The 27651-nt window shown below is 44.8% G+C and overlaps 1 protein-coding gene across 3 annotated transcripts in view; it reads left to right on the top strand.

Moving 5' to 3' along the window:
- The window catches only part of LOC106577925 (myotubularin), a 53253-nt gene extending 37367 nt beyond the window's left edge, over positions 1–15886 (top strand). For 2 of the 3 annotated variants that reach the window (XM_045701547.2, XM_082965278.1), the window contains exons 15-16: positions 2687–2863; positions 13038–15886. In XM_045701547.2, coding sequence (XP_045557503.1) covers positions 2687–2863; positions 13038–13220 — 360 coding nt within the window. In that variant the 3' untranslated portion in view covers positions 13221–15886. The remainder of the gene's footprint in view (positions 1–2686; positions 2864–13037) is intronic. The other variant, XM_045701545.2, reaches the window with a different exon arrangement.
- The last annotated feature ends 11765 nt before the right edge of the window (positions 15887–27651 follow it).

Here is a 27651-nt window from a genome sequence, read left to right as displayed (position 1 = left end):
TATGTCTTGCGATTTGATAATGCAATTTTATTTTATTATTAGATTTTTTTTTTAATTGTGGTTCGATGTTCCAAGCCATGAGAAAATGAGTTTTAATCAGTCATGGAAATAGAAGTTCTGAAACCAAATTGGTCCTCTATTTTAAAAGAATATGGAGTACAAGCTATGAAGGAAAAATATTGGAGTTTTGGTGCAGGTATAGTCAACTAGTGTAAAAATGTGTGTATATATATATTGTTAAAATGATATGATATATCGTTAAAAAAAAATATCCCAATATTTAACTGTATCAACAAAAAATGATGTCTGTCTGGCTAGCTGTCTGTCTGTCTGTCTTCGGAACCTTCCTCTTCAACTGTTAGAGTGCCATGGACACCAACGTCAGTTTCTCTCTGTCTGTGTGTGACCTTCTCTCTGCCTGTCTTTTCTACATTTGTCTTATTGCACTTTCCAATTCCCAGCTAGCACATAACGTTCTGAGAACCGTATGTTTCTTAGAGCTTGGTGAGAGCCTTGGTTGTTTAGGTGGGAATTTCAGTACAGCATAATGTTTTCAGCAGGTTTCCTCTGGATTCTATTTAAAGTAATGTTCCCAGAACATTAAGAGAACTTTCCATTAAAAAATGCAAGAAAACACCAGTCCAATGGGGAAACCAAAAATGAACATTCCCACAACTTTCAGTTAACTAAATGTGCTAGCTGGGTCTTTCCCATCCCTCTACAATATTTTCCTCTGCCAACCCTCACTCTCACTATTTACCTTCTATTTTACATGTCATCTGGCCCGCGAGCCCATTCAGTCAGGCTCGTGGGTGGTGCTCAATGGACATTTTAATGACTAAAGCCAAATCCAAACTGTGTAGAATGATAATGGACCTACATTTACAGTCTCTTCACTCTGCCCAGCTTGCTGACAGTCATTTACAGTCTCTTCACTCTGCCCAGCTTGCTGACAGTCATTTACAGTCTCTTCACTCTGCCCAGCTTGCTGACAGTCATTTACAGTCTCTTCACTCTGCCCAGCTTGCTGACAGTCATTTACAGTCTCTTCACTCTGCCCAGCTTGCTGACAGTCATTTACAGTCTCTTCACTCTGCCCAGCTTGCTGACAGTCATTTACAGTCTCTTCACTCTGCCCAGCTTGCTGACAGTCGTTTACAGTCTCTTCACTCTGCCCAGCTTGCTGACAGTCATTTACAGTCTCTTCACTCTGCCCAGCTTGCTGACAGTCATTTACAGTCTCTTCACTCTGCCCAGCTTGCTGACAGTCATTTACAGTCTCTTCACTCTGCCCAGCTTGCTGACAGTCATTTACAGTCTCTTCACTCTGCCCAGCTTGCTGACAGTCATTTACAGTCTCTTCACTCTGCCCAGCTTGCTGACAGTCATTTACAGTCTCTTCACTCTGCCCAGCTTGCTGACAGTCATTTACAGTCTCTTCACTCTGCCCAGCTTGCTGACAGTCATTTACAGTCTCTTCACTCTGCCCAGCTTGCTGACAGTCATTTACAGTCTCTTCACTCTGCCCAGCTTGCTGACAGTCATTTACAGTCTCTTCACTCTGCCCAGCTTGCTGACAGTCATTTACAGTCTCTTCACTCTGCCCAGCTTGCTGACAGTCATTTACAGTCTCTTCACTCTGCCCAGCTTGCTGACAGTCATTTACAGTCTCTTCACTCTGCCCAGCTTGCTGACAGTCGTTTACAGTCTCTTCACTCTGCCCAGCTTGCTGACAGTCGTTTACAGTCTCTTCACTCTGCCCAGCTTGCTGACAGTCGTTTACAGTCTCTTCACTCTGCCCAGCTTGCTGACAGTCGTTTACAGTCTCTTCACTCTGCCCAGCTTGCTGACAGTCGTTTACAGTCTCTTCACTCTGCCCAGCTTGCTGACAGTCGTTTACAGTCTCTTCACTCTGCCCAGCTTGCTGACAGTCGTTTACAGTCTCTTCACTCTGCCCAGCTTGCTGACAGTCGTTTACAGTCTCTTCACTCTGCCCAGCTTGCCGACAGTCATCCAGATGAAAGTGAGACAGATAACATAGTAAATATAATCCATTTTAATTCCGTCCCTTCAGACCTCTGAAGGCCGAATGCGGCCCCATGGGGAAATTAGTTTGACACCCCTGCTCTACCTCAATCTCATACCCTTTCTTTGTCTTTCTATTCCTCCCTCCCCCCCTCCCCTCCCCTCCCCTCCCCCCTCCACCTCCCCCCCCCTCCACCTCCCCTCCCCCCTCCACCTCTCCTCCCCCCTCCACCTCCCCTCCTCTCTCCACCTCCCCTCCTCCCTCCATCTTGATCATGTGAAGTAGAGCAGAAGAGCGACGGGACGCATCACTGGTTCTGGGGTGCCGTAATAATGCTCTCTGACACACAGACGAGAGTCTCCATAAGACTTGAATTATTGTTCCAGAATCCTTCATGTTCCTTCTGTGATTCCGATGGCTCAGATCATTTGTGGGTTTGATTCAAACGGGTCATACTGAATAGATTTATGTTTACTGTTTACTGCTGCGCATAAAAGTGTGTGCTAAAAGACCATATTAATGATCTTCTCCATCTCTTTCTTCAGGAGTTGTGGTGGAAGACACTGTCTCTGTGGTCCCTGGTTAACGTCTCTCTCTAACCCTCCTAAATCATTATTCTCGTTCTCTCCCCCCTCCCCCCCTCTCGCTCGCTCTCTCCAGGAGTTGCGGTCTAAGACTGTGTCTCTGTGGTCGTTGGTAAACAGTGATCTGTCCTTCTACCAGAACCCCTTCTACACCCCAGAGTCCAATAGAGTCCTCTACCCCGTAGCCAGCATGAGACACCTAGAACTCTGGGTGACTTACTACATCCGCTGGAACCCTCGCATTCGACAACAGGTAAATTAATAGAATAACATGTAAGTTACAATGGAAATACTGTGGTTGTAGTATCCATTCCAACCCTCTCATTCAACAACAGGTAAATTAATAGAATAACATGTAAGTTACAATGGAAATACTGTGGTTGTAGTATCCATTCCAACCCTCTCATTCAACAACAGGTAAATTAATAGAATAGCATGTAAGTTACAATGGAAATACTGTGGTTGTAGTATCCATTCCAACCCTCTCATTCAACAACAGGTAAATTAATAGAATAACATGTAAGTTACAATGGAAATACTGTGGTTGTAGTATCCATTCCAACCCTCTCATTCAACAACAGGTAAATTAATAGAATAACATGTAAGTTACAATGGAAATACTGTGGTTGTAGTATCCATTCCAACCCTCTCATTCAACAACAGGTAAATTAATAGAATAACATGTAAGTTACAATGGAAATACTGTGGTTGTAGTATCCATTCCAACCCTCTCATTCAACAACAGGTAAATTAATAGAATAACATGTAAGTTACAATGGAAATACTGTGGTTGTAGTATCCATTCCAACCCTCTCATTCAACAACAGGTAAATTAATAGAATAACATGTAAGTTACAATGGAAATACTGTGGTTGTAGTATCCATTCCAACCCTCTCATTCAACAACAGGTAAATTAATAGAATAACATGTAAGTTACAATGGAAATACTGTGGTTGTAGTATCCGCTGGAACCCTCTCATTCAACAACAGGTACTTTTGCTACAGTATGTCCCAATTACCACTTCTTCCTACCAAAGTATGCACTTGTTCACTTCCCTTCACTGATTTTAAAAAGGCCCCTGCCTCCACCAATACAATGCTTTTAGATTTGTGGAAAGTAGTGAATCAATGATGGATCAATAATATGGCAAAAAAAATAGCAATTTAACTTAATGCTGTTGGGATTTAGCTACAATACTGGATACACAGCACTGAACAAACTGTACAGTCAAACAGTCTGGCCAATCAGAGTTGGGGTTATCTTGCGATCAATGTTCCCTCAAATTTTTTTCGTCACTGAGCTAATTTCAGGTCTGCTCGGCGCAAACTTGAACGTTGTGAAAGTTCTGTGCAACTTCTGGCGCACGTTTATTGTGAACACAGGCTGTACCCACTTTAACTTAGTGGCTGATCATAATGTAGGCCTACCAGAGTGGCCTACCATCAAAAACAATGTACAAAATGCATCCCATAACATTTTAACATGGAAATATCTGTTCTATCATTCAGCCTACAGTAGCAGCCAATGTGTGGTGTTCAGTGTAGGCCTACATTCTGTGAGAGTTTTGGGCAAAAACATTTAGGGCTTGACATTAACCTGTTTATCCACTTGTCTTTCACATAAAGGTGGTGACTGGAAATGTTGTTTGACGCAAGAAACCACTTCACAAAATAAACTTCCGTATTATTCCTGTAACATTATTACAGAAAATCAGACCAATTATGCTACCTGCTGCTTATTGGCTGCTTTGCTTATTCAAGCCTGTCTCAAAATACAACAGTCTGTAGTGTACGGGCTGAGTCATGCCTGGCAATGGATTCTACTCCAGTGTGTCTGCCTACAAGAAAATACTTTGCATAGTTTGTTTTGTTTGAGTGTGTTGCATTGGAAGTGGCTGATATTAGCAATACCCGCAGTAGAGGGCAACGTTGATCGTGTTAACCAGTGCCAGACTTGGGATGGAAGAAGTGCAGGAGCTGTCATTTCCAAGTCGGTCCATTTGGACTATGTTCACTGAAATTCACAAATTACAGTTTTTTTAGTTTTTCTTATGCAATGGAGACCTCTGATAATTCACTGTTAACGGGTTAAACACATTTTCCATGACTTTTAACCAAACTGTCATGACTATTATTGTAGCCTACATGAGAAAGTATGAATTATTGACATTGTAAAGCTGCTGTCTGATTCCATGTAGACCTACCACCTCCTGCCGTTGAGCCCTTGATCAAGGCACTTAGCCCCCCACATAGAACTGCACTGTTGTGGTCAACCCTCCATCTGGAGAGCTTTACTACCAAATACTTTTGTCTTTATAAAATGATTCCCCCATTCAATAAATCAGGGATCAAATGGATAAGGTAGGCTACTTCAAAAGAAAGGTATTCATGTTTTAGGGAAGATCTATGCACAGCAAGTTATTTGTCAAGTAGGCTATTCTTAGAATATTTAGAATGTTGTCGCAATTACATAGCTAGTGTTTAATAGAGGGGAATCCCAGCTTTCCAACGGTGCGGATATATTTAGGCTCTACAGTGCCGGTGGAAAGGCCCTTATACCTAATTATACCTAATGCTGAATTGTCGCGCTCTCTCTCCTCGGGCAACGGCCCACTCCCTGGCACACACCCAGCACCATAGACATGCACTGAAGGGTCATTCCCTGGCACACACCCAGCACCATAGACATGCACTGAAGGGTCATTCCCTGGCACACACCCAGCACCATAGACATGCACTGAAGGGTCATTCCCTGGCACACACCCAGCACCATAGACATGCACTGAAGGGTCATTCCCTGGCACACACCCAGCACCATAGACATGCACTGAAGGGTCATTCCCTGGCACACACCCAGCACCATAGACATGCACTGAAGGGTCATTCCCTGGCACACACCCAGCACCATAGACATGCACTGAAGGGTCATTCCCTGGCACACACCCAGCACCATAGACATGCACTGAAGGGTCATTCCCTGGCACACACCCAGCACCATAGACATGCACTGAAGGGTCATTCCCTGGCACACACCCAGCACCATAGACATGCACTGAAGGGTCATTCCCTGGCACACACCCAGCACCATAGACATGCACTGAAGGGTCATTCCGATCATGGCTGATATGTCGTTTCTTTTTTTTAAATTGGTTGATCATATTTAAAAGTATGCTTTTACATTAACAACAATTATGAAACTAATTTCCATGACCTTTTCATGAATTACAAACCCTCATTTGACAACTTGGAACAGCGCATCATGCCTTTCAGGCTGGCACGTTTTCAATCTGGTTCAATCTCCAACAGCCTACTGCCACTCACAGCCTACTGCCACTCACAGCCTAGTGGCAAATAAACTTCGACAAATCAGGAAATGAATGCCCACTCTCCATTGCTATTAAATGAAGGTCCTACCTTCATTCCACTTTGATCAACCTTTTTTGCCTCTGTGTGACTCTGGGACAGCGATAGGTTACTTTAATTTTGTAGATGAGCCGATGCGCAATTCCCCCAAAATTAGAAGTGCCAGTATGGCATTCCGGACAGCGCCGGCCCAAGTCAAGCACTGGTGTTAACTAAAGGGGAGAACTAGAAAGTTGAGTGAAGTTCAATCCCGTCTCTGCACGGGCTGATTTTTATTCTGTGGGGCCGTCCCGGTGGGGCTACGCGCCCGCGTGCATCTTAGAGGGAACGTTGCTTGTGATCAGTCTGATTTGTGAAGTATTGCCTCTGGGGTTTGGTTGGTTTGGCTGCAGTGTTGCCGTGGCATCCTGTATGACTTGCAGTGTTGGTGTCTGTTTGCTGCCTGTTCTTACACACACACACACCCCTCTTTCCCCCTAGCGCTATTAAACCCCCCCCCCCCCCCGCGCCACACACACACCCCTGCAGCCCAAACATCCCTCTCCCTGTCAACAGGGTCTGAGTCAGTGGAGCAGATAATCCTCTTTCCCTGTCATAATCACACAAACACAGAGACATTTGCTATGTCTTTAACCAAAGCCTACAGGACTGTGTGTGTGTGTGTGTGTGTGTGTGTCTGCAGGCATGGAATGAAGCTAAAGTAATTCCACTACCTGAACATAGTAAAGCACCCTTTGCTCTAACAGCCACCCAATCAGTTTACTGCCTATTCTTAGTGAACTGATGGAGAGGATTTGTGTTTTGACCAAATACAATGCTATTTTTCAGAGAACAAGTTAACTACTGATTTTCAGCATGCATATGGAGTATGGCACTCAACCTGTACTGCATATCTGCTCCACAGATGACTGATGATTGGCTAATAGATGATAAATGGACCTGTATTGTTAGATTTCAGTGCAGCCTTTGATGTTATAGATCATACATCGCTATTGTTGAAACTCACTTGCTATGGCTTTAAATCACCTGCCATCACATGGTTGGAGAGTTATTTAACCAATAGAACTCTATAGCTAATAGTATTCTTCAATGGAAGCTTCTCTAGCATCAGATATGTGACATAATGTCTAGATGCTTTTTATAGCGGAGATGAAGTTTATAAATTCCCTGGCTGGGCTGATGAGACAGTGGATTACGCAGTCAGATGGAACAGAGTAAATAGGCATTTTTACGTCATAGATTTAGCCGGTGGTAACTTGTGGAATAGACACCGGTTGGAATGCAGTTTTAACCAATCAGCATTCAGGATTAGACCCACCAGTTGTATAACATCAGATATGTACCGTGCGGGGGTCCTTCAGGGTAGTTGCCTTGGTCTGTTACTCTTCTCTATTTTTAGAAATGATTTGCCACTGGTCTTACTCACAGCATGAACATGTATGCAGATGATTCCACACTACATGTCAGCACCAGGGTTTCTGTTAGGAAAATGTGGCGCCGGACAACATGACCGGGAAGATTTTAATTTACCAGCCATTTGAGAAATGTACCGGGTGCATATCCCATTAGGGTGTCGACCCACGGTGTTCAGAATGACCAAGATCACATTTAGACTGGTGTCAGGAAAACAACCTCTCAACGTCAACAAAACGAAGGAGATGATCGTGGTAATGCATCTTAACAGAACATGTAACTCATGAAATAAAGCAGTCAATAAAACAGCATTTTCAAACATTCCCAAAATGCAATTCAGTTCCATATGTGACAGAGGAATCTCTGCTAGATACTTTATCAATTCCCTATTACAGACTGTGCATTCGGAAAGTATTCAGCCAACTTGACTTTTTCCACATTTTTCGTTACAGCTTTATTCTGAAAAAAAAGACTTTCTTGTCTATATACACACGATACCCCATAATGACAAGGCAAACTGGTTTTTAGGTATTGTTGCAAATGTAGTAAAAATAATAAACTGAAATATCACATTTATGTTAGTATTTAGACCCTTGACTCAGTACTTTGTTGAAGCACATTAGGCAGTGATTACAGCCTTGAGTCTTCTTGGATATGACGCTACAAGCTTGGCAAACCTGTATTTGGGGAGTTTCTTCCGTTCTTCTCTGCAGATCCTCTCAAACTCTGTCAGGTTGGATGGGAAGCGTTGCTGCACAGCTATTTTCAGGTCTCTCCAAAGATGTTCAATCGGGTTCAAGTCACCTCCCTGACCAACGCCCTTCTCCCCTGATTGCTCAGTTTGTCGGGCGGCCAACTCTAGGAAGAGTCTCGGTGGTTACAAACATATTCCATTTAAGAATGGAGGCCGCTGTGTTCTTGGGGACCTTCAATGCTGCAGAAACGTTTTGGTGCCCTTCCCTAGATCTGTGCCTCGACACAATCCTGTCTCGGAACTCTACGGACAATTCCTTTGTCCATAGACTGAAAATTCCTGTCAACTGTAGGACCTTATATAGACAGGTGTGCGTGCCTTTCGAAGTCATGTCCAATCAGTTGAATTTACCACAGGTGGATTCCAATCAAGTTGTAGATGCATCTCAAGGATGATCAATGGAAACAGGATGGACCTGAGCACAATTTCAAGTTGCATAGCAAAGGGTCTGATGACTTATGTAAATATTTTATTTCTGTTTTTTTATTTTTAATACATTTACAAAAGAATTCTAAACCTGTATTTGCTTTGTCAATATGGGGTATTGAGTGTGGATTGATGAGGATGTTTTAAAAAAAAAAAAAAAAAAATCAATTTGAGAATAAAGCTAACGTAACAACATTTGGAAAAAGTCCAGAGCTTTGAATACTTTCCGAGTACCATGTGCTAGCTAGCTAGCTAACGTTACATGTGTAGTAACATTATTCGTATCTCAGAGCCATTTGCATTGCTAGTTATAGCTAGCTATCATTGAACCTGGTTGGTTAGTTACCTGCAGATTCATGCAGGGTAGTAACATCATGAGTTGGGATTATGGTTAATTGTTTAGTTAGCTAGCTACATGTCTTAACAAAAGACTCCACTATGCAAGTAACCATTTCAATAGAATGTCACTGTGACAACTGTTGATAGACGTAGCTGGCTATCTACTCTGATTTCAGAGCACTCTCCTCTGAGTGTGCCAAAGCACAGAATAATTGACAAATTTACTAACGCTCAACACCCGTTGAATATGGCCAGTGACATAATGTAAAAAAGCATAATAAATGTTTTGCCAGCAGCACAGTTGCAGTCACCAACACTCTGGATAACATGAAAACAGCCTAACCAGCTCTGCTATGGAGAGTAAAATGGTTAGTGAGCTGTTCTCTCATTTGTGTCTGGAAGTAGCTAGCCAATGTTAGCCAGTTAGTTTGGGTGCTTGACTGCTGTTAATAGGTCAGAACGCTGGGATCAACCCTACTCCTTGGCCAGAGCGTCCAGTGTGCACTCTGACAATCTGACAACTCTGAGTTTAGGAGCATGCTCTGGCACGCCAGATTAAATTTACGGACACACCCGTAGTATAAACCAGCCTTTAGTCTTGAAGTCTTTGGATGTTTAGTACATAGCCTCACATGTGAATCCTTAAAGAGATGGGTGGGGCTAAGGCTTAAGAGTGTGTGAACAATGCTGAATGGGTGTAGACGAAGAGCTTTCCAGTAGGTTTACCAAATATTCGAGGGCCATTTTCTCAAATGTGAGGTATGGCATTCTGGAAGTTTATTAACTTTCAAAGCAGAATTACTTTCCCATTGTTCCTCAACTGTAGTGTCTGATATAACATTTTCTACCTCCGAGTCTCTACTTTTATCCAATGTAAAAAAACACCAATTTCAAATTTTGCTATGTAATATCGAGACGGTCGGTCACATTTGGTTATATTAATTTCTGTTAATGCATATATTAATTAGTCATCTACTGTTCTCAGTCTTGGAGTGGAAACGTTGTTTGTGGAGTTCAAAACCTCCTACACTTGTGAGAAACAAGTTTTGGTTTATTTCATAACCATCATGTAGGAGATTTGTAAATGTTTTCATGGTCTTTTGTTTGGAGGGCTCCATGTGAGCAATGAGCATGTCTGGTTTCTCTATCCTGATAATGTTGAGGGAGCGAGCACCTGAGCATGTCTGGTTTCTCTGTCCTGATAATGTTGAGGGAGCGCGCACCTGAGCATGTCTGGTTTCTCTGTCCTGATAATGTTGAGGGAGCGCTCACCTGAGCATGTCTGGTTTCTCTGTCCTGATAATGTTGAGGGAGCGCTCACCTGAGCATGTCTGGTTTCTCTGTCCTGATAATGTTGAGGGAGCGCTCACCTGAGCATGTCTGGTTTCTCTGTCCTGATAATGTTGAGGGAGCGCGCGCACATGAGCATGTCTGGTTTCTCTGTCCTGATAATGTTGAGGGAGCGCGCACCTGAGCATGTCTGGTTTCTCTGTCCTGATAATGTTGAGGGAGCGCTCACCTGAGCATGTCTGGTTTCTCTGTCCTGATAATGTTGAGGGAGCGCTCACCTGAGCATGTCTGGTTTCTCTGTCCTGATAATGTTGAGGGAGCGCTCACCTGAGCATGTCTGGTTTCTCTGTCCTGATAATGTTGAGGGAGCGCTCACCTGAGCATGTCTGGTTTCTCTGTCCTGATAATGTTGAGGGAGCGCTCACCTGAGCATGTCTGGTTTCTCTGTCCTGATAATGTTGAGGGAGCACCTGAGCATGTCTGGTTTCTCTGTCCTGATAATGTTGAGGGAGCACCTGAGCATGCATAGAAGTACATGACCTGCTGTGCGAAATGAAGGAAAGTTTTATTTTTATTTCATTTTTTTACATCTGAGAATGATAATATATTCAAACTATAGTTCCTTACAGTAAGCTATTTAGAAAAATCTTTCCAACAATCTCCCCCTCTTGATAATCACCAATCATCGTTGGGAAAGAGCAATGTGTCCATAGGTCTACTACTGCATTGGCCTATAGGCTGTGAGTTCCATGCACTCATTTCTTCAGCCGCCAATGCATCATGCTGTATCAATGTGTCCATATGTCAGAGGCTGGTGATCTCGCATTAGGGGACCTTTAACTTTTAGATTTTATCATTTTATTTCTTATGATTAACAACATGAAAATAATTTTGAGAAATGAAAATGTTATTATTGAAATTGTAGAATAAATTGTAAGCTTCCCCAAACAAGAAACTCATGCAAAGTAATTGCCTCCACATTTCCATGGTCAGATTTGGCCTATAGGCTACTTTTGAAGCAAGGTAAGACATGCCTCATGATATTAAATTGGCATTTTCCAGTTTCAAATAATATGAAATGGCATTTTCCGGTTTCAAACAAAGTATGTTTTCAAAATGCATACTGCCTCCTGTGCACATTCAGTGGTGGGTGATAGACTGATAGCTGGTTGCCTGCACTTGGGAGGCGCGCTTCAATTACCAATTGAGAAATATAAATAGTAGCTCTTTTTAATCGTGCACCAAAACAGTTTTTAAGACGTGATGGCATTTACAATTGTTGCGCAAATAATGAGCTGATAAAAGCACATGTTTTACTCCAGCAGCAACCAGCTCAGGAACTGCAGGAGAAATCGCACTCAAAATACTCTGTATGTTGTGTGATAGTTGTGTTGGATAAATAAGATACATGATGACTAACGAAAATACACACGGGCCATTTTAATTCCTCAAAATTATACAAATTGACCTATAGACCGATAAGCATGGCGGTCAAATGTATTTCCATCAATGAATAAAAATATATATTTTTAAATGTATCTCCCTGGCATTTTGGCCGGCAAGTTTTTTATTTATTTATCGGCTTTAACATTTTTTTTTCACGTTCAAAAGTTGGCAATTTCTGGCTAATGGAAATCCTGGTCAGCACCCAAAGCCAATGAGCCTACACAAATTCTAAATAAGAAGTTAGTCAGTATCAGAATGGGTGAATTTTATAATAAACTGGTCTTAAATACATCTACAACTAAAAGCATTGTATTTGGTTCAAAACATTCTCTGGAGTTGTGTATAAAAGGTGTGACCATTGAGAGTTAAGGAAGCTGAAGGTGTTGTGAAGATGGGGAGAGGTATGTCTGTTTATTAAAATATGTTCTGTGTTTTTGACACATCAGCTGTGCTCTTGTCCCATCTTCATTACTGTCCAGTAATATGGTGCAGCTGGCTGAAAACTAAGCAGAATGCCTTTCCCGTAACTGCACACAGAACTAACATCAACAACATGCATTCCAGTCTTTCCTGGTTGAGGAGAGATTAACTGTATCTCTTCTAGTTTTTATGACAAGCATTACTATAATGAAAATTCCAGATTGTCTGTATAATCAAATAACATTCAGCTCAGACACCCATACATACCCCACAAGACATGCCATCGGGGGTCTCTTCACAGTCCCCAAGTCCAAAACAAATTGACAGCACCGCACAGTATTATACAGAGCCACGATCGCATGGAACTCCCTTCCATCTCTTTTTACTGAGCAAACAGTAACATTACCTTTTATAAAAAGATTGGACATCTCATGCCACTGTGAGGGGACACTAACACACCCAATTTTTGTAGTTGTGTTATATTTTGTATTGTTTGTATATCGTTGTATTTTTAATTTGTTTGACTGTCCTTGTCCATCAGTGTATCAGTGTTATCATGTCCTGTGTTTTTTGTGAATAACTGCTGCTTCGGCAAACACTACTGGGGATCCTAATAAACAAATAAACAGTATTGTGTGTTGGCATCAGACCAGCTTGCTGCTCCCATTTAAAACACTCTAGGCATCAATAATGAATATTCATGTTTTCACAGTGTGTCTCTTGAGTCTCTACCTCTGTGATTGTTTATATGCTTATCTGTTTGCGTTGTTTGCATATAATTAACCGTATTTTTTTTCCCTCTCTCCCCATCCTCTCACCCCTTTGCTTCCTCTCCCTCCTTCTCCTGTCTCCTCCTGTCTCCTCCCTCTCTCTGCCTCCCCCTGGTGGTGGTGATTCCTATTTATATTCTACTCTATTCTGTTATTTTCTATGTTTATTCTACTCTGCTCTATCCTACCCTGCTCTACTCTCCAGCAGCAGAGTCCAGTGGAACAGCGTTACATAGAGCTGTTAGCCCTGAGAGATGAATACCTGAAGAAACTAGAGGAACTGCAGCTCTCTGACTCCTCCCCTAACTCCTCCCACCTATCAAATAGCTCCACCCCCAACGCGGCCTCTCCCACGCAGCACGTCACACACCTGCACACCCCCTTCTGAGTGGGGTTGTCACACACACTCCGACGTACACAACACACGTGTATGCACACTCTCCGGGGTCATGTTGATTACATGTCAGTTCAGTTAATGAATCATAGGAGATTAATTGAAGTTCCAAATTTGAGAGTTAAAAAGTGACATTTTTTCCTAATGAAGATTTTTCAGTTCTGCAGGATTTCAGAATGTTCAGTTCTTTGGAATTTCTGAATTTCAATTCACTTCCTGAAATGGGTTTGACCCTGACACAGGAAGACTTTTTTTGTACATAACGTTTAAAGTAATAATGAAGTCAATACATAACATGGAATAGACGTAACCGTGGTGATTATGCAACATGTTACAGTGCAACATGTCACAGTACAGCCTTTTCACAACTTTAATAGAATATTTGTTTTTTTCCACAAAAACAAAGAAGCCTTAATATAAAATAAAACATATTTTGTAGATAAACAATACTAAAGGTCAAGTGTAAAGGGTTAAAACTCACTGGCTGCATTCCAATTCACCCAGAAGTGTGCATTCAGTCACTCCCCTTCATGCTTATGCATTGTATTGGTGCAAGCATGGCTGGATGGAGTTTCCACTGTATTCCTCACACCAGTCCCTTCCTTTTAAATCTATGAGGGGGAGTGTATGAGTGCACACTTCAGGGGAAGGGTAGAGAATGGGATCGTAGCCCCTGCTCCTCTAGGACCAATACACTGCACTCCTCTCCATGACCAGGGAGGGAATGGGAGACGGGAATGAAAATTTGACTAGAAGTGTATATATGACTAGTTTCCCTTCAATCATTGTGTAGCTGTACTATGTCCCAACATAAGCAATACCAGTCCAATCATTCAGTTAAGTTTGGACAGGGAGCTTGAGTAACTAGTCGACTCTTGATAAGTGCACAGTTGGGTAAGTGCACACCAAGTCCACTGCAATTCCCCCGTCCCAACTCACATAAATTATTTAGCATTCATAACCACAGAAATAGTATAAATCAGTTCTATGTTCATAAGTCCCAAATTGTAGCATTTTAATCGGGGTTGATTGTATTCCAGTGTATGATGTCCAGTAGGCCAAGTATCCCTCTGTATTGTACTGTAGAAGGTCTAGGGAGAGATGGGACACAGTCAGCTGTATTGGTTCCTATGAGAGGTGCTGAGAGTTTTATCTCATATCGTGATCCACTCTAGCCTTGTCCCAAATCTGATTGTACCGTCTTGCCGACTCAAAATAACCCTTTATTTATTTTTTATTGGTCACAGAAACATATTTAGCAGATGTTATTGCGGGTGTAGCGTAATGCTTGTGTTTCTAGCTCCAACAGTGCAGTACTATCTAACAATACACACACATCTAAAAGTAAAAGAATGGAATTAAGAAATATATAAATATTAGGACGAGCAATGTCAGTGGCATTGACTAGAATACAGTATATACATATGAGATGAGTAAAGCAGGATGTAAACATTTATTAAAGTGACTCATATGGTCTTAGTCATGCATTACAATTACCGTATGTGTTGGTAAGACGGCACAAACAGATCTGGCACCAGGCTAGGTCCACTCAGTCCAATAATAGTGACCAGTGGTTCTGCCTCAACCCAACTCTCATTTTGCAAACTTCCAACTTCAGAACCTTTACAACCTGTTACCTTAAACGGTCAAACTCCTTTTGGCATAAACGTAAACATTTGCCATCGACCCTCTTGATCCCAATCCACGTAGCAAAATGGTTTAGCTCAAATTTGCTGAAGGTTTTTGGACTCCCACAGAGTAGGTTCAGAAATAATCTACAAAGAAAAGCTGTGGACAGGAGAAGTTCTTTTGACAAGAGCAATGTCCAGAGGTGGGATCAGATCGGTGGAAGTCCAGAATCATTTAGAACGTTTCAAGGGATCACAATGTGGGCAATGTATTCTCAGACAGAGTTCTTTGGACAAGAATCACCATAGATTTTGAGATTGTTGGGAAAAGTCCGGAATTGTTTAGTGACTCTTTACAGGGCATATCCAGTGTTCTGGAGAACGCTGGTCAGGTCCAGTTCTGTGCCTTTGACCGTCTGAAGTTCAACCTCAGGTGGATGTTTTGTATGTACCCAAACTATAACTTTGTCTTTGTCATTGTTCCTCTGTGTGACATCTGTGGCGAGGGGTAAAGGGAAAGAAAGCACCTGATTGGTTGTGGCAGGAGAAAGGAAGCACCCGATTGGTTGTGGTGTGGGGAAAGAAAGCACCCGATTTGCTGGGGCAGGGGGAATGATGGATTCCGGTGGTTGTGGAAGGGGAAAGAAGGCAACCAATTGGTTGTGTCGGAAAGAAAAGGTCCTGATTGGTTGATACAGTATGTATGCTCCTTCTGGTCAAGACCCTTTGGGTAGGATAACTCTTGTTGAAAACAGTCACCACTGGATATGGAAAGACCATACAAGAGAGAGAACTTAAAGGGCTTGTTGCTGAACATCTATTGAAAGATGGTGGTGATGGTGGGCTAAAAATGAGGTCTCTTGATATTTAAACCTTTCAGGCACTACCTTTTCGCTCCCTAATGCTACCCCAGAATGCGTCACTTCGGAAGACTTTGGCCTCAATGAGGTGAAAAAGTTTAAAAACAAAGCCAAGAGTGAAATGAACAACAAGGCAAAACACTTTTTGGTTTGTTGGTTGGTTGTGTTTTTAGGCAAAAAAAATGAAATCTATTTTGTTTATTTTTTACTTTATACAAGTACAGTAACTATGATGTAATTACCTCAAACAAAACTGATTTTACTGTTAAGTTGTAAAATATTATTTTATTTAGTGTACCATTTGACACGTTTTATAAAAAGGAAAGTAGTAGGACAAACATTTTTTGTTTTGTTTCTTTGAATAGTTGGCTAATAATTTGTGGATTTCTTGTTACATACATTTTTTTTTTTTCATTTTGGGATTTTGATTTCTAACAGAAGAGGACAGTGAATCATGAATTGTGGGAGATTTGATTCAGTCGGGAATTGATTCAGTTCCTTTTGAGTCTTCACCTGTGATTGTGTAAATAGGGGTGTGATTAGATCAATGGAGTGGCTGAGGATCTGACTTTTCTGGACTGCTCTTCTGGACAGCTAAATGTCCGGAAGCTTCTGCTATTGTGTGGGATTCTCTACTTTACACACAGTCTGCTCGTATGGAACCGGCTGTTCTAGCGAATGGTGCTCTTTTAATAATGTTAGATCAAAACTGAATCAATGTCTGCAAAAACACAATGATAGCATTCTACATGTATTTTTATTTAACCTATATTTAACTAGAAAACTGAATATAATAGCATAACGATCTAATTGCATATCCCCATGAAACTGAGATCAAATAGTTGCTATGCAGATGCTGCATGGAAGTTTCATCTGTAAAAAATTGGGAGAATTATAATTCACCGTTGACACTAGAAATGTGAAGGGTGGTTCTATATGTGTAGAGCTGAGACTGCTTAAAGTAGAGAATTCCGTACAGGGGTCCAGGAAAGTCTGATCCTCGGCCTTCAATCAAACTCATTGTGGTATTTATGCAGGAGCTCTTTTACCCCCATGGTCAAATATAATCCCTGAACAGTGGTAATCATTTACTACCACAAGGAAGTATCCCCATCACAAATGGGTGCTTCCATGTTTTTCCACAATGAGAAGGCTATGCATGGACAGTAGTTTGTAAACAAAGACACTGCCATAAACATCGGCATAACGAGTTTGACTGAATTCCAGCCCTAGAAGAATTGAGCACTGATAAAGGCTGTGTAAATGGCACACTATTAGTTCAAATGGCACCCTATTACTGCCAATATAGTGCACTTATTTTGACCAGAGAATAGGGTGCCAGCTGTCGCTAGTGATTTAGTTAATTTTCTTCATGTATTCTACCTTTAACATAGGGATATCTAGTCTAAAGGGATTTCTGTCATATTATAGCCTACTTACTCCCTAGCCTGGTGTACCAGATCAGTTTGTGCTGTTTTGCCAAATCCTTTTGAGTCATGACCATAGGAGTTAGCCTGAGTGCCAGTCTGTTTCAGGGGGCGTACTGTCAAGGGGGGGTGTACTTGTACAACAAGCTGCCTCATGCTACAGAAACAGGAGATCGACTCGTAGAGCAGGAGTCTGTCTGGCTTGGACCAAGCTTACATGCCAGTCTTTGTCTGCTCTGTTCATGGCAGGACGAGCAGATACCAACTGGCACCCAGCCTACATGGGAGTTTTGGCAAGACAACACAAACAGATGTAGGATTCAGGCTGTACTACTCCTCTCATGTATGAGTAGTCCATGTTGGTTGTTGTGTAAATAATGCTGATTAAATTAATTTAAAGATTTCTCACTTAAAAAAAAAACATGTTGAATTGGGTTGTTTCTTTCATTCTTATTCTTGGGGTTATTATCCTTTGTTTATTCAGGTCATATTGAAATGAGGAAAATCTATTTTATGTAATGTCTGCTCATGTGGGTATTAAGACCTTGTCCCTTCATGGGATGTCTCAGCCCTAAACTGACCTTCATAGGATGTCTCAGCCCTAAACTGACCTTGTCCCTTCATGGGATGTCTCAGCCCTAAACTGACCTTGTCCCTTCATGGGATGTCTCGGCCCTAAACTGACCTTGTCCCTTCATGGGATGTCTCAGCCCTAAACTGACCTTCATGGGATGTCTCAGCCCTAAACTGACCTTCATAGGATGTCTCAGCCCTAAACTGACCTTGTCCCTTCATGGGATGTCTCAGCCCTAAACTGACCTTGTCCCTTCATAGGATGTCTCAGCCCTAAACTGACCTTGTCCCTTCATGGGATGTCTCAGCCCTAAACTGACCTTCATAGGATGTCTCAGCCCTAAACTGACCTTGTCCCTTCATGGGATGTCTCAGCCCTAAACTGACCTTCATGGGATGTCTCAGCCCTAAACTGACCTTCATGGGATGTCTCAGCCCTAAACTGACCTTCATAGGATGTCTCAGCCCTAAACTGACCTTGTCCCTTAATAGGATGTCTCAGCCCTAAACTGACCTTCATGGGATGTCTCAGCCCTAAACTGACCTTCATAGGATGTCTCAGCCCTAAACTGACCTTCATAGGATGTCTCAGCCCTAAACTGACCTTGTCCCTTCATGGGATGTCTCAGCCCTAAACTGACCTTGTCCCTTCATGGGATGTCTCAGCCCTAAACTGACCTTCATAGGATGTCTCAGCCCTAAACTGACCTTGTCCCTTCATGGGATGTCTCAGCCCTAAACTGACCTTGTCCCTTCATGGGATGTCTCAGCCCTAAACTGACCTTCATAGGATGTCTCAGCCCTAAACTGACCTTGTCCCTTCATGGGATGTCTCAGCCCTAAACTGACCTTCATAGGATGTCTCAGCCCTAAACTGACCTTGTCCCTTCATGGGATGTCTCAACCCTAAACTGACCTTGTCCCTTCATGGGATGTCTCAGCCCTAAACTGACCTTGTCCCTTCATGGGATGTCTCGGCCCTAAACTGACCTTGTCCCTTCATGGGATGTCTCAGCCCTAAACTGACCTTGTCCCTTCATGGGATGTCTCAGCCCTAAACTGACCTTGTCCCTTCATGGGATGTCTCAGCCCTAAACTGACCTTGTCCCTTCATGGGATGTCTCGGCCCTAAACTGACCTTGTCCCTTCATGGGATGTCTCAGCCCTAAACTGACCTTGTCCCTTCATAGGATGTCTCAGCCCTAAACTGACCTTGTCCCTTCATGGGATGTCTCAGCCCTAAACTGACCTTCATAGGATGTCTCAGCCCTAAACTGACCTTCATAGGATGTCTCAGCCCTAAACTGACCTTGTCCCTTCATGGGATGTCTCAGCCCTAAACTGACCTTCATAGGATGTCTCAGCCCTAAACTGACCTTGTCCCTTCATAGGATGTCTCAGCCCTAAACTGACCTTCATGGGATGTCTCAGCCCTAAACTGACCTTCATGGGATGTCTCAGCCCTAAACTGACCTTCATAGGATGTCTCAGCCCTAAACTGAACTTCATAGGATGTCTCAGCCCTAAACTGACCTTGTCCCTTCATGGGATGTCTCAGCCCTAAACTGACCTTGTCCCTTCATGGGATGTCTCAGCCCTAAACTGACCTTGTCCCTTCATGGGATGTCTCCGCCCTAAACTGACCTTGTCCCTTCATGGGATGTCTCAGCCCTAAACTGACCTTGTCCCTTCATGGGATGTCTCCGCCCTAAACTGACCTTGTCCCTTCATGGGATGTCTCAGCCCTAAACTGACCTTGTCCCTTCATGGGATGTCTCAGCCCTAAACTGACCTTCATAGGATGTCTCAGCCCTAAACTGACCTTGTCCCTTCATGGGATGTCTCAGCCCTAAACTGACCTTGTCCCTTCATGGGATGTCTCAGCCCTAAACTCACCTTGTCCCTTCATGGGATGTCTCAGCCCTAAACTGACCTTCATGGGATGTCTCAGCCCTAAACTGACCTTCATAGGATGTCTCAGCCCTAAACTGACCTTGTCCCTTCATGGGATGTCTCAGCCCTAAACTCACCTTGTCCCTTCATGGGATGTCTCAGCCCTAAACTGACCTTCATGGGATGTCTCAGCCCTAAACTGACCTTCATAGGATGTCTCAGCCCTAAACTGACCTTGTCCCTTCATGGGATGTCTCAGCCCTAAACTGACCTTGTCCCTTCATGGGATGTCTCAGCCCTAAACTCACCTTGTCCCTTCATGGGATGTCTCAGCCCTAAACTGACCTTCATGGGATGTCTCAGCCCTAAACTGACCTTCATAGGATGTCTCAGCCCTAAACTGACCTTGTCCCTTCATAGGATGTCTCAGCCCTAAACTGACCTTCATGGGATGTCTCAGCCCTAAACTGACCTTCATAGGATGTCTCAGCCCTAAACTGACCTTCATAGGATGTCTCAGCCCTAAACTGACCTTGTCCCTTCATGGGATGTCTCAGCCCTAAACTGACCTTGTCCCTTCATGGGATGTCTCAGCCCTAAACTGACCTTCATAGGATGTCTCAGCCCTAAACTGACCTTGTCCCTTCATGGGATGTCTCAGCCCTAAACTGACCTTCATAGGATGTCTCAGCCCTAAACTGACCTTGTCCCTTCATGGGATGTCTCAGCCCTAAACTGACCTTGTCCCTTCATAGGATGTCTCAGCCCTAAACTGACCTTGTCCCTTCATGGGATGTCTCGGCCCTAAACTGACCTTGTCCCTTCATGGGATGTCTCAGCCCTAAACTGACCTTGTCCCTTCATGGGATGTCTCAGCCCTAAACTGACCTTGTCCCTTCATGGGATGTCTCAGCCCTAAACTGACCTTGTCCCTTCATAGGATGTCTCAGCCCTAAACTGACCTTGTCCCTTCATGGGATGTCTCAGCCCTAAACTGACCTTCATAGGATGTCTCAGCCCTAAACTGACCTTGTCCCTTCATGGGATGTCTCAGCCCTAAACTGACCTTCATGGGATGTCTCAGCCCTAAACTGACCTTCATGGGATGTCTCAGCCCTAAACTGACCTTCATAGGATGTCTCAGCCCTAAACTGACCTTGTCCCTTAATAGGATGTCTCAGCCCTAAACTGACCTTCATGGGATGTCTCAGCCCTAAACTGACCTTCATAGGATGTCTCAGCCCTAAACTGACCTTCATAGGATGTCTCAGCCCTAAACTGACCTTGTCCCTTCATGGGATGTCTCAGCCCTAAACTGACCTTGTCCCTTCATGGGATGTCTCAGCCCTAAACTGACCTTCATAGGATGTCTCAGCCCTAAACTGACCTTGTCCCTTCATGGGATGTCTCAGCCCTAAACTGACCTTGTCCCTTCATGGGATGTCTCAGCCCTAAACTGACCTTCATAGGATGTCTCAGCCCTAAACTGACCTTGTCCCTTCATGGGATGTCTCAGCCCTAAACTGACCTTCATAGGATGTCTCAGCCCTAAACTGACCTTGTCCCTTCATGGGATGTCTCAACCCTAAACTGACCTTGTCCCTTCATGGGATGTCTCAGCCCTAAACTGACCTTGTCCCTTCATGGGATGTCTCGGCCCTAAACTGACCTTGTCCCTTCATGGGATGTCTCAGCCCTAAACTGACCTTGTCCCTTCATGGGATGTCTCAGCCCTAAACTGACCTTGTCCCTTCATGGGATGTCTCAGCCCTAAACTGACCTTGTCCCTTCATGGGATGTCTCGGCCCTAAACTGACCTTGTCCCTTCATGGGATGTCTCAGCCCTAAACTGACCTTGTCCCTTCATAGGATGTCTCAGCCCTAAACTGACCTTGTCCCTTCATGGGATGTCTCAGCCCTAAACTGACCTTCATAGGATGTCTCAGCCCTAAACTGACCTTCATAGGATGTCTCAGCCCTAAACTGACCTTGTCCCTTCATGGGATGTCTCAGCCCTAAACTGACCTTCATAGGATGTCTCAGCCCTAAACTGACCTTGTCCCTTCATAGGATGTCTCAGCCCTAAACTGACCTTCATGGGATGTCTCAGCCCTAAACTGACCTTCATGGGATGTCTCAGCCCTAAACTGACCTTCATAGGATGTCTCAGCCCTAAACTGAACTTCATAGGATGTCTCAGCCCTAAACTGACCTTGTCCCTTCATGGGATGTCTCAGCCCTAAACTGACCTTGTCCCTTCATGGGATGTCTCAGCCCTAAACTGACCTTGTCCCTTCATGGGATGTCTCCGCCCTAAACTGACCTTGTCCCTTCATGGGATGTCTCAGCCCTAAACTGACCTTGTCCCTTCATGGGATGTCTCAGCCCTAAACTGACCTTCATAGGATGTCTCAGCCCTAAACTGACCTTGTCCCTTCATGGGATGTCTCAGCCCTAAACTGACCTTGTCCCTTCATGGGATGTCTCAGCCCTAAACTGACCTTGTCCCTTCATGGGATGTCTCAGCCCTAAACTCACCTTGTCCCTTCATGGGATGTCTCAGCCCTAAACTGACCTTCATGGGATGTCTCAGCCCTAAACTGACCTTCATAGGATGTCTCAGCCCTAAACTGACCTTGTCCCTTCATGGGATGTCTCAGCCCTAAACTGACCTTGTCCCTTCATGGGATGTCTCAGCCCTAAACTGACCTTGTCCCTTCATGGGATGTCTCAGCCCTAAACTCACCTTGTCCCTTCATGGGATGTCTCAGCCCTAAACTGACCTTCATGGGATGTCTCAGCCCTAAACTGACCTTCATAGGATGTCTCAGCCCTAAACTGACCTTGTCCCTTCATAGGATGTCTCAGCCCTAAACTGACCTTCATGGGATGTCTCAGCCCTAAACTGACCTTCATAGGATGTCTCAGCCCTAAACTGACCTTCATAGGATGTCTCAGCCCTAAACTGACCTTGTCCCTTCATGGGATGTCTCAGCCCTAAACTGACCTTGTCCCTTCATGGGATGTCTCAGCCCTAAACTGACCTTCATAGGATGTCTCAGCCCTAAACTGACCTTGTCCCTTCATGGGATGTCTCAGCCCTAAACTGACCTTCATAGGATGTCTCAGCCCTAAACTGACCTTGTCCCTTCATGGGATGTCTCAGCCCTAAACTGACCTTGTCCCTTCATAGGATGTCTCAGCCCTAAACTGACCTTGTCCCTTCATGGGATGTCTCGGCCCTAAACTGACCTTGTCCCTTCATGGGATGTCTCAGCCCTAAACTGACCTTGTCCCTTCATGGGATGTCTCAGCCCTAAACTGACCTTGTCCCTTCATAGGATGTCTCAGCCCTAAACTGACCTTGTCCCTTCATAGGATGTCTCAGCCCTAAACTGACCTTGTCCCTTCATGGGATGTCTCGGCCCTAAACTGACCTTGTCCCTTCATGGGATGTCTCGGCCCTAAACTGACCTTGTCCCTTCATGGGATGTCTCAGCCCTAAACTGACCTTGTCCCTTCATGGGATGTCTCGGCCCTAAACTGACCTTCATAGGATGTCTCAGCCCTAAACTGACCTTGTCCCTTCATGGGATGTCTCAGCCCTAAACTGACCTTCATAGGATGTCTCAGCCCTAAACTGACCTTCATGGGATGTCTCAGCCCTAAACTGACCTTGTCCCTTCATGGGATGTCTCAGCCCTAAACTGACCTTGTCCCTTCATGGGATGTCTCAGCCCTAAACTGACCTTCATAGGATGTCTCAGCCCTAAACTGACCTTGTCCCTTCATGGGATGTCTCAGCCCTAAACTGACCTTCATAGGATGTCTCAGCCCTAAACTGACCTTGTCCCTTCATGGGATGTCTCAGCCCTAAACTGACCTTCATAGGATGTCTCAGCCCTAAACTGACCTTGTCCCTTCATGGGATGTCTCAACCCTAAACTGACCTTCATAGGATGTCTCAGCCCTAAACTGACCTTGTCCCTTCATGGGATGTCTCAGCCCTAAACTGACCTTCATAGGATGTCTCAGCCCTAAACTGACCTTGTCCCTTCATGGGATGTCTCGGCCCTAAACTGACCTTGTCCCTTCATGGGATGTCTCGGCCCTAAACTGACCTTGTCCCTTCATGGGATGTCTCAGCCCTAAACTGACCTTCATAGGATGTCTCAGCCCTAAACTGACCTTGTCCCTTCATGGGATGTCTCAGCCCTAAACTGACCTTGTTCCTTCATGGGATGTCTCGGCCCTAAACTGACCTTGTTCCTTCATAGGATGTCTCAGCCCTAAACTGACCTTCATAGGATGTCTCAGCCCTAAACTGACCTTGTCCCTTCATGGGATGTCTCGGCCCTAAACTGACCTTGTCCCTTCATGGGATGTCTCGGCCCTAAACTGACCTTGTCCCTTCATGGGATGTCTCAGCCCTAAACTGACCTTGTCCCTTCATGGAATGTCTCAGCCATAAACTGACCTTGTCCCTTCATGGGATGTCTCAGCCCTAAACTGACCTTGTCCCTTCATGGGATGTCTCAGCCCTAAACTGACCTTGTCCCTTCATGGGATGTCTCAGCCCTAAACTGACCTTGTCCCTTCATAGGATGTCTCAGCCCTAAAATGACCTTCATGGGATGTCTCAGCCCTAAACTGACCTTCATAGGATGTCTCAGCCCTAAACTGACCTTCATAGGATGTCTCAGCCCTAAACTGACCTTGTCCCTTCATGGGATGTCTCAGCCCTAAACTGACCTTGTCCCTTCATGGGATGTCTCAGCCCTAAACTGACCTTCATAGGATGTCTCAGCCCTAAACTGACCTTGTCCCTTCATGGGATGTCTCAGCCCTAAACTGACCTTGTCCCTTCATGGGATGTCTCAGCCCTAAACTGACCTTCATAGGATGTCTCAGCCCTAAACTGACCTTGTCCCTTCATGGGATGTCTCAGCCCTAAACTGACCTTCATAGGATGTCTCAGCCCTAAACTGACCTTGTCCCTTCATGGGATGTCTCAACCCTAAACTGACCTTGTCCCTTCATGGGATGTCTCAGCCCTAAACTGACCTTGTCCCTTCATGGGATGTCTCAGCCCTAAACTGACCTTGTCCCTTCATGGGATGTCTCGGCCCTAAACTGACCTTGTCCCTTCATGGGATGTCTCAGCCCTAAACTGACCTTGTCCCTTCATGGGATGTCTCAGCCCTAAACTGACCTTGTCCCTTCATGGGATGTCTCAGCCCTAAACTGACCTTGTCCCTTCATGGGATGTCTCGGCCCTAAACTGACCTTGTCCCTTCATGGGATGTCTCAGCCCTAAACTGACCTTGTCCCTTCATAGGATGTCTCAGCCCTAAACTGACCTTTTCCCTATCATGGGATGTCTCAGCCCTAAACTGACCTTCATAGGATGTCTCAGCCCTAAACTGACCTTCATAGGATGTCTCAGCCCTAAACTGACCTTGTCCCTTCATGGGATGTCTCAGCCCTAAACTGACCTTCATAGGATGTCTCAGCCCTAAACTGACCTTGTCCCTTCATAGGATGTCTCAGCCCTAAACTGACCTTCATGGGATGTCTCAGCCCTAAACTGACCTTCATGGGATGTCTCAGCCCTAAACTGACCTTCATAGGATGTCTCAGCCCTAAACTGAACTTCATAGGATGTCTCAGCCCTAAACTGACCTTGTCCCTTCATGGGATGTCTCAGCCCTAAACTGACCTTGTCCCTTCATGGGATGTCTCAGCCCTAAACTGACCTTGTCCCTTCATGGGATGTCTCAGCCCTAAACTGACCTTGTCCCTTCATGGGATGTCTCAGCCCTAAACTGACCTTGTCCCTTCATGGGATGTCTCAGCCCTAAACTGACCTTCATAGGATGTCTCAGCCCTAAACTGACCTTGTCCCTTCATGGGATGTCTCAGCCCTAAACTGACCTTGTCCCTTCATGGGATGTCTCAGCCCTAAACTGACCTTGTCCCTTCATGGGATGTCTCAGCCCTAAACTGACCTTGTCCCTTCATGGGATGTCTCAGCCCTAAACTCACCTTGTCCCTTCATGGGATGTCTCAGCCCTAAACTGACCTTCATGGGATGTCTCAGCCCTAAACTGACCTTGCCCCATAGGATGTCTCAGCCCTAAACTGACCTTGTCCCTTCATGGGATGTCTCAGCCCTAAACTGACCTTCATAGGATGTCTCAGCCCTAAACTGACCTTCATAGGATGTCTCAGCCCTAAACTGACCTTGTCCCTTCATGGGATGTCTCAGCCCTAAACTGACCTTGTCCCTTCATGGGATGTCTCAGCCCTAAACTGACCTTGTCCCTTCATGGGATGTCTCGGCCCTAAACTGACCTTGTCCCTTCATGGGATGTCTCAGCCCTAAACTGACCTTGTCCCTTCATAGGATGTCTCAGCCCTAAACTGACCTTGTCCCTTCATGGGATGTCTCAGCCCTAAACTGACCTTCATAGGATGTCTCAGCCCTAAACTGACCTTCATAGGATGTCTCAGCCCTAAACTGACCTTGTCCCTTCATGGGATGTCTCAGCCCTAAACTGACCTTCATAGGATGTCTCAGCCCTAAACTGACCTTGTCCCTTCATAGGATGTCTCAGCCCTAAACTGACCTTCATGGGATGTCTCAGCCCTAAACTGACCTTCATGGGATGTCTCAGCCCTAAACTGACCTTCATAGGATGTCTCAGCCCTAAACTGAACTTCATAGGATGTCTCAGCCCTAAACTGACCTTGTCCCTTCATGGGATGTCTCAGCCCTAAACTGACCTTGTCCCTTCATGGGATGTCTCAGCCCTAAACTGACCTTGTCCCTTCATGGGATGTCTCAGCCCTAAACTGACCTTGTCCCTTCATGGGATGTCTCAGCCCTAAACTGACCTTGTCCCTTCATGGGATGTCTCAGCCCTAAACTGACCTTCATAGGATGTCTCAGCCCTAAACTGACCTTGTCCCTTCATGGGATGTCTCAGCCCTAAACTGACCTTGTCCCTTCATGGGATGTCTCAGCCCTAAACTGACCTTGTCCCTTCATGGGATGTCTCAGCCCTAAACTCACCTTGTCCCTTCATGGGATGTCTCAGCCCTAAACTGACCTTCATGGGATGTCTCAGCCCTAAACTGACCTTCATAGGATGTCTCAGCCCTAAACTGACCTTGTCCCTTCATAGGATGTCTCAGCCCTAAACTGACCTTCATGGGATGTCTCAGCCCTAAACTGACCTTCATAGGATGTCTCAGCCCTAAACTGACCTTCATAGGATGTCTCAGCCCTAAACTGACCTTGTCCCTTCATGGGATGTCTCAGCCCTAAACTGACCTTGTCCCTTCATGGGATGTCTCAGCCCTAAACTGACCTTCATAGGATGTCTCAGCCCTAAACTGACCTTGTCCCTTCATGGGATGTCTCAGCCCTAAACTGACCTTGTCCCTTCATGGGATGTCTCAGCCCTAAACTGACCTTGTCCCTTCATAGGATGTCTCAGCCCTAAACTGACCTTGTCCCTTCATGGGATGTCTCGGCCCTAAACTGACCTTGTCCCTTCATGGGATGTCTCAGCCCTAAACTGACCTTGTCCCTTCATGGGATGTCTCAGCCCTAAACTGACCTTGTCCCTTCATAGGATGTCTCAGCCCTAAACTGACCTTGTCCCTTCATAGGATGTCTCAGCCCTAAACTGACCTTGTCCCTTCATGGGATGTCTCGGCCCTAAACTGACCTTGTCCCTTCATGGGATGTCTCGGCCCTAAACTGACCTTGTCCCTTCATGGGATGTCTCAGCCCTAAACTGACCTTGTCCCTTCATGGGATGTCTCGGCCCTAAACTGACCTTCATAGGATGTCTCAGCCCTAAACTGACCTTGTCCCTTCATGGGATGTCTCAGCCCTAAACTGACCTTCATAGGATGTCTCAGCCCTAAACTGACCTTCATGGGATGTCTCAGCCCTAAACTGACCTTGTCCCTTCATGGGATGTCTCAGCCCTAAACTGACCTTGTCCCTTCATGGGATGTCTCAGCCCTAAAC

The sequence above is a fragment of the Salmo salar genome, chromosome 18 (genome assembly GCF_965601325.2).
Source record: "Salmo salar chromosome 18, fSalSal1, whole genome shotgun sequence".
Classification (NCBI taxonomy): Eukaryota; Metazoa; Chordata; class Actinopteri; order Salmoniformes; family Salmonidae; genus Salmo; species Salmo salar.
Note: the sequence above shows the minus strand (reverse complement) of the source record. Positions and strands in the feature narration are given on the sequence as shown.